Below are 8,123 nucleotides of genomic sequence, written 5' to 3'. Positions count from 1 at the left end.
TTAAAACATGAGAGTTGTCTAAAACGGTCTTCTACTATAGAATAGACTTAACTAGAGTTTGGACCTATACTTGATTTGGTCATATAGTTGAAAGTTTTGAAGTTGAGGCAAGAACAAATAATCAAACAAGCGAAGGATACTTATTAAGATTGTCTCAACTAATGAACCTCAAAAAAAAAACCTTTATCTACGAGAGTGGTTAGGGAAAAAATTGAAACTTGAGATACATCACAAAGCACAAAAGATCCTAAAATTAAAAAAGTAAAAAAATAAAAAAATCACAAAGCTTTTTTAGACTTGAAACTTTTGCGAAGATAAGAATAGCCAAAGTGGCTTCAAAATATTCAAAAATAAATAAAAAATAAAATGTTATCTAAGTTCCCCTCCATTAATTAATTAATTGAATAACTTTTTTCATTCGTTGTGTGCCCCTATTAACAACAAAAGTATCAAAAGAGATTTTTAACAAAACGGGCCGGACATTTGATCACGGGCATTTGGGATTTCTTCCCGGCCCTCCAAAGAAGATGGCGGCTCCCCAGTCGTCGTAGGAGGTGGCCTGGATGTCGTAGCAGTCAGAGTCGGTGGTGATGAGCATCAAGTCACGCGCGGAAACCCCCTGTATATCGTTATCACCATTCACCCACTGGAGCTCCTTTGCAAAGCATGCAGCTGCTTGCCACTCCTCTGCTGCAAAGTGGCCACTCCCCATTTGCGTGGCCGTGTGTTGCCCATTGGGCCTCGCGTTGATGATCTCTCCCCCCCACTGAAGAACTTGTGCAGACTGCGAGTGATGTGGGAACAAGGATGATGTCCAGTAGCCTACATTCGTATTATGATAGCGCAACCACCAATTTCCCGTTGTAGCATCCTGTCAATCATGTACAGAAGCTAGTGATGAGAACCTATACGATATAAGCTGAGACTTGATGATAACAACGAGAGAGTAGATGAGACTGTGCGTATTATACCTTCCACACAAGGATGTCAATTTCGAATTGCTGCCCTTATAGACAGAGAGTGGAGTCATGACCCCTCCCACTAGTATCGTGTTGCTAGTTTGTACAAAGCCAGGGCACCGCAGGTCAAAACATCCAGTCGTATAGAATGCGTTCTGCTCCAATTCAAGAAACAGTAAGATCTCATCAGTAGAAACATTCTCAAATATGAATAGATCAACCATAATTTAGTGCATTATTGAGATGTAGCTTGTGATCCATCCCAGTGCAACCTGACGCCCTAGGGTGCTCGGGATGGTTGGGTGGTGGGTGAGTGAGCTTGCCAAACGATGTCCCCTTTGAGATAACTGTTTTATATGTATATTTGTAGAAAATGATGGTTTTAGGGCTTTTTTATGGACTGAATATGAGCTTGAGATGAAGCACTTGTTTTGTTTTGGTATGGGCAATATCAAAGTAATTAGGGTTGCGAAACGAGCGCCTCCACCATTTATATGTTTAGGGTCCTCAAACAATTCACCTTAGATTGTATGCTAAGGCTCATAAGGAAAAGAAAGAAGCCTCCCTGGGAAGTGAGAAGGAAGGGGGAGGGAGAAAGCTTACTGTCCAATAGGTGAAGAAACGAGGGTTGAAGTCTCCATATACATTAGGTTGAACATATTATCCCAAATACACAATTTGTTAGTAGGCTTTCCTTTCTTGCACACCAAAGCAAGGTAAGCTTAATCCAAGGCGCTTGCATGCTCTCATGCATGAATGTATCAACACACACTTCCAATCAAGTTTACACGCTCTCATTGCAAGGCAGTTTAATTATTTGAGCTCGAATTTTCATGTGTGCAATATATCCTTACCATCCATCCTGTTTCAATGGTGTTTAGATCTGTGCCCTCGTACTGACCAGCTGTGAGCCACAGCTGTGCCACGCTCATCTCTTGATACACTTCTACGAAAGGCTTCCATGCATTGAAAGACACGGAGGTTCCATAGACGTCCTTTATAGGGGCCCAAGTGGTTGTTTCGTACTGTATAAGCATTATCTCAACACTATAAGGAACCGCTGTAATTTATTAGAGAATCAGTTGTTGGAGAAGGCCATGATATGCATGCAGCAGTGTCATTAGTTACCTCATGACCGGCATTAGAGTAAAGGTGGTGGTCGAGAAAGTTGGTCTTTTGCGAGAGCCTGCGGATGGGAACCGTGGCAAGTGGGCAACTCCCTTTGCTATGCCAAACTTGTCCTCCAAACTCAGGCTCTTTGCTCGTTGTTAATTTGGCACCATTCGGCAGTGACCTCGGGCGTTCCTGTGATAGATAGATACACCACGTGCACCTAACCACATTATGCGCTTATCACCAACTTTAAACTCTTCAAGAATAATCGAGCCAACCTTAATTAGTTGATATTTCAAGAAGTTATTTTTTTTGGGGAGGGCGCATTTGTGCATGTCGTGTGTGCCCCAGGTATCGAACTCGGGTCCATGTGACCTTGGAGTTACCACCACCCATCATGGGTACATAGACTCATTGGGCACATAGGGTTTTACAAAAGATTCATATTCTTGTGTGCGTTGCATATACGAGACCCTTGTATAAGCTACTGCTAATTATATTTGAATGGAAAGACGAGTGTCAATGGGCATACAAAAAGTTAAAGAAAGCACTACACCCATCTCGAGATCATTCAAACTAGAATCTAATTTTCCATGTGCATATAGATGTTTTATTGGATGTGTGTTGGCATAGCCAAGGAAGCATAACATGGATTTCCCTACATTGATCTTTATTAGTCATTAATTCAATGACATTGTATGCAATTATACCAATACTGAGAGAGAGGGGCTTTAGACACAGTACATGTTATGAAGAAGTACAAACATTATCTCCTATAGCGATAAAATTTATTTTCTTTGCCAACCATTAAGCATTGCTTTATTTGTGAATAAGACTTACACCATGGGTGCATTAAGAGATGGTTGCTCATTATTATGGAATTTGATTTCATCGTCACCGCACAAAAGGATTTCATGATTATTTAAGCCAATCACCTTTCAAAAATTGCAAATAAGAACCCTCTCTAGGAGTGAAATATGATCTTCTTGATGCTCCATTGTTCCACACCACATTGACCACATACCAAAATGGAGTGAAGACATTGCCCACTTCTTGGCCAATGGATTCGCAATTAACTATGCCATATGCATCAAGAAGAATAGATCCATATACTCATTAGGAAGGTGGTCCTATCAATTGGTAGTGGGGGAAATGCGCTTTACAAGAAGGGTAAGGTGGAATTATGGAGAAAGGTGTTCATAAAGATGACTTTGTTGCCGTCCCGAAGTAACCCCATTCTTTCATAGATAGGAAACTTTGTTGGGGACATGACAACCCATTAGGTCCTCTAAGCAAGATTGTGGTGGCCTACACACTTTGGAGATGCATTTAAATTTCTCAAACACTATGATGAATGCCAAAGGTTTGCCATGGTCAAAGGGAAGTATCGTATACCCCTAACCTTTGTAGTTTTGGAACAACTATTTGAAAATGGGGCTTAGACTTTCTAGGTCATTATTTCAAAATAAAATGGGGCTTAGATTTCATAGGTCCTATTAGCCTAGCCGCTAAGGGAACCCAGTCATGCTTTATCAGTCATCGACGCCAGCGTAATTGCTTCACCATTTAGTGGGCAGAGGTCAAAGCTACACAGAAAGTTGCAAGAAAAAGCTATCCTACCCCGCCGCATGGTCAACTCCTTTTTTAGAATATAATTACTTGTTTTGGTTTCTCACTAGAAATAGTGAGCAATCATAGTATACACATTTTATAAATGAAATTCTTACTCTCAAAGAATTTCTTGTGGGTGCACGAAAAGTCAACACTTTACTACCCACAAGAAAATAGATAAACCAAGAGTACAAATAAGACTTTATGCACTTTCTCACAAAGATGTTAGAGGCATCCATGTTCTAAGCCTCTGAATTGTAGAAGACATAATCTTAAGGAAACCCTCTCACATAGAGGATAGTACACCTAGCTCATTCCAAGATCACAAGCAACCTGCACCAATATGTTTGGGGACCACCTTGTGGTTTTTCTACTTATGTATTCCCCCTTTTATTCATTAAGTCGTCTTGTTCATGCTATGACCAAACCTCTTCCACACATTTCACTTCACATAAACAGATTGTACATGTATAGAGACTAAGGACCTAATCCTTGTATAAGGAACATCAAAAGCAAGAACCATGCCTCTAATGACACCACTTCTTTTTAAGATGGAAGGTAGGAAATAGTCATCGCCTTATATGGTAGGGCATCCTCAATTTCTCATGGGGTGAAAGTGTGCATGAAATTTTTAGTTTAATTGTAGATATATTGTTTATGAATGCAGCACATGGCTAGAGGCTCATGGCCCTTACTTTGCTGACCAAGGAAGTTTGGTGATTTAGTCAACACAAGGCATGGAGTGATCTAATTGGCAAGCTCGATGCAGTTTCCAAAAGGCAACAACTCATGGAGGTGGAATCCATGATGCTAATCCCATGAGACATAGAACACCATGCAAATTGTTGAGAACTCAAGAAAGATTCAGTATAGTAAATGGAAAAGTCGAGAGCAATGTGGTGTGATGGAAGTATTTTAGAGTTGTAAATTTATAAGCAACAATATAATTATTTTGATAATGCGATTAAGGGAGAAATCTAGTGATATTGGTCATGTATGTAAACATTATAATTTAATTTGTCGTAGCCAGTATTGATAGCTTTTTGAATAGTGTTGATAGTCATAGTAAGTGTTGATAACCATTCAAAATAAATGGTGATAAGTTATCATAGTAAGTGTCAATAACTTATCTAACTTCTATCTATAAATGTGAAAGCATATCCTTCATTTCTAGCATGTGAATGTGGTGTGCAAAAAGCAATATGTGTAGGGAAGAGACCTTCTCAGGTGTGGCCTCAACCACCAGGTAACCCTTCTAATGAGAGAGATAGTGAATGTACTATTTTTGATGAGAGAAGATGGAGACTAGGCACACCATTGCTCATTTAGAAATTAAAAAGTACCAGAAGAATCGCAACCTAAGGCAACATTATCGAGGCTGACCAGAGAAGTTTTGCAAGATCTACAATGAGGAAATAGCTACCGATTGTTTGCTCGACATCAAGCCTAAATTGTGGAGTGATGGTTAGCCCGACCGTGCTATGTAAGAGGCAATTAAAGCCTATGTGGTGGACCTGATGCATGATGGCCAATTGGCAGCTACCCATGTAAATTGCATCACTCTCAAAGACAAAGATATCGGGCTTGTTCAAAGGATTTGCAACAATAGTGATGCCTTCAAACTCAACCCTAACATGGTTTAAAGGAGTGATGTCGGTGGTGCGAGTACATTATTTAGTGTGTCCTCAGTTTTAGGAACTTTATGTTTTGGATTTGTTGACCATATCTAGATTGGATAAGATTTTTTTTAGAAAATAGGCTTCATCTAAGCAGTGTAGGGTCCCCAGCCGAAGGCTCGCTTGAGGGGCCTTGTTTTTTCAAAAAATCACGTGAGCCTTTGGTGGGGTCCCTTACACTACTTAGATGAAGCCCAAATTGTTTATATAAGGTGGTGCTACCCATATCTAGATAATTGTCAATTTTTAACTCATTCTAAGAAGTTCTCATTTTTTTGTAAGAATTATGACTATTTATAATAAATTGGGGATAATTGAAAATAAAGTGTTAGTTGCTAATTATTGCACCATTTTGGACTATAAATATCAACTTGGCCTCATTTCCCATTTCTAATCTTTAAGAGCATGGATCACACCAAGAAAACTATCATGAGAGTATGGCACAAGAGAAAGAGATCCCAAACCCCCCAGGAGCACAACCGGTACATCACATCATCGTAGGTGGAAGGCACACACTGTGGCACTACAAAAAAATAGATAATATCAAAAGATGGTGTAGTTCCTCATCATGAGGGAATCCTTCTCCCATCTCATGTTAGTGATCATGGATGAGACGCGCAGCATAGGCATGACATAAGCTTTTGGGCTCATTATGCGAATACCCCTTAACCTACAAAGTGGTTAGAACAAGCATTGGAGGTTGCCAAGGCATACATCGTCAACATCTTTGGGGCGACATGGTGATAGTGGCTATCCATGCAAAGCGAGTAGCCATCACCATAGGAAAGACATGTAGCTGGTTCATCGCATGCAAAGGTGGAGAGATCCTCCTAGTGATGGGCCTTAGTTTTTTTGTAATCTCTTCTATATGATGATTATTGTTAACTACATGAATCTCGACAACTATGTAATCTTTTTTCTATATATCGATGAATATATGTATAATTTTTTTTTCAATACCTTACAATACCTATGTAAATCTCGGGTAGCTATGTAATCTTTCGTCTATATACTGATGAATATATAAGGTTGTTTTTTCAGTACTTGTGTACTTTGAGTCTAATTTAATTTATCTTTATAAATTGTGTTGAATTTTGATTTCACTATCTCAAGAGACAAGTAAAACATGTTGAGTACTCGTGAATACATTAAGCTACTTCAAACATGGAAAATAAAGACATTTGGGAATTGAAAAAAACTTTCATTGCATAAAGATTTACATAATCATCAAAAGAGCAATAAAGATGGTATATCCTGGACTTCTTGCAAAAGAGCTATGGCTATATTTTTGGCCTCTTATTACTTGGCTCAGCGTAATTCTCAGCGGCTTTGATACCAAGAATCAAAATAGAATTCCCCTAGAGTTCAAGATAGATTACATGGGGATCATTGATACCCACAACCTGGCCTCGGGGGGTTCACCTCTAAGAAATTTCATGTATCATGTGTGTTCAAGGGGTATTTAAAAAACCCCTTAAACTTACATACTTTTATGAATAAAATGACCCCCTTTTTCTTCAGAAACTTATGGTTTTTTTTTTCAAAATAAATCCCTCCTCTAAATGTAATTCTATAACTTTTATGAGTTAATCTACCTCTCCTGATGAACTCATGTGCTACAATTACATAGTTTTAGGTGAACCCCCCGAGAACATGGCCAAGGGCCACTAGAGCATGCAAAGTTCCATCCCATTGTGATGAGAAGAGATAAAGTAACTTGGAACGTTGAATAAACACGGCCTTCCCCAAGCTTGATAAGGTGGGAATACTCTCGAAGGCATCACCCTTTGCAAGTGCTTTCAACTTCAAAAAGCTATTAGAACCTCCCGGGGAGCATGTCTTGTGAAATATAATGATGTCATTGTACATTTTTTCAATGTACTCCTTTAGGGCTGAGTCTTGAACTCTTCCCTAGCTCTTCAAGATCTACCAGCCTACCTTGATGCAAACTCATCCATATACAAATATCCCAAAAATTAAAATGTCAGATATAAGCACATGCAAATACTTTTACATACACAACAAGAGTACTTTTACATGCATAATAGTATTTGAACCTCATTTCTACTTTCTGAAAAAGCATGAAAGTTTTTTCTAGAATCCAATGAAATTTGATATGTGGGGTTGTTAGGGCGTGTAGAGGCCTATTATTATTGAAAGGTTTTTTCATCTGATTCTTGTACAACCCACAGCCGAAGGCTCACGTTGGAAATCCCTGTTTGTTTCAAAAAACTACCCCTTCCATATGAGCCTTCGGCTGTGGGATTTACAAGCATCAGATGGAAAAGATTTTCAACAATGGGCCTCTACGGACCCTAACAACTTCACATATTAAATTTCATAATCATTTTTTAAAAAACTAATTACAATGAACCTTCTCTTCTTCATCAAGCTCTTTCATAATGTGTACTTCAAGATGTGTGCTCTAGCAATGGGTGTTCCATTATCCAGCTCCATGATTAATGTTTCACACTATGGTCAAAGCAGCCCAAAGAGATGCTCTTGCAACTTCTCAAACATGGCATCTGAAATCTCATACTGTGGGATAACATTTGCGATGGACTTCTGCACCTTCAATGATTGTCGATATATCATCCAAGCTACTACCATCATATCTCCCAAGCTCATTGACATGAGGTGGAACATCTTAGATATTAAAGTCCATAATCTAATCACTTGCATCTCGTACGAGCATGCAATAAATCTCCTCCTCCCTTATTTACAAGACCTATAGGACATCTTGCATGAGGAAGTACTCCACCCC

The 8,123-nt window shown here is 39.1% G+C and overlaps 1 protein-coding gene across 1 annotated transcript; it reads right to left on the bottom strand.

The window, feature by feature from the left end:
* Nucleotides 1-487: 487 nt before the first annotated feature.
* LOC147637744 (protein neprosin-like) lies at nucleotides 488-2,468 on the bottom strand. Its single transcript, XM_086799023.1, has 4 exons — nucleotides 2,448-2,468; nucleotides 2,088-2,264; nucleotides 1,814-1,984; nucleotides 488-871 (listed from the first exon to the last, which is right to left on the bottom strand). Exons 1-4 carry the CDS (start codon nucleotides 2,466-2,468, stop codon nucleotides 488-490), a joined length of 753 nt encoding a protein of 250 aa, XP_086655149.1.
* Between the last annotated feature and the right edge of the window lie 5,655 nt (nucleotides 2,469-8,123).

The sequence above is a fragment of the Cibotium barometz genome, chromosome 6, assembly GCF_041138505.1.
Source record: "Cibotium barometz isolate CiBa-2024 chromosome 6, ASM4113850v1, whole genome shotgun sequence".
NCBI classification, from domain to species: Eukaryota; Viridiplantae; Streptophyta; class Polypodiopsida; order Cyatheales; family Cibotiaceae; genus Cibotium; species Cibotium barometz.
Note: the sequence above shows the minus strand (reverse complement) of the source record. Positions and strands in the feature narration are given on the sequence as shown.

What these genes read in the sequence shown, in the direction of transcription:
- LOC147637744 (XM_086799023.1), bottom strand. Translation starts at nt 2,468, where the DNA reads ATGGGTGGTGGTAACTCCAAG. An exon ending in TGGGTGGTGGTAACTCCAAG is followed by an intron (nt 2,265 to 2,447) that starts GTCACATGGACC and finishes TATCTATCACAG; the next exon opens with GAACGCCCGAGGTCACTGCC. An exon ending in CCATTGAAACAGGATGGATG is followed by an intron (nt 872 to 1,813) that starts GTAAGGATATAT and finishes CATGATTGACAG; the next exon opens with GATGCTACAACGGGAAATTG.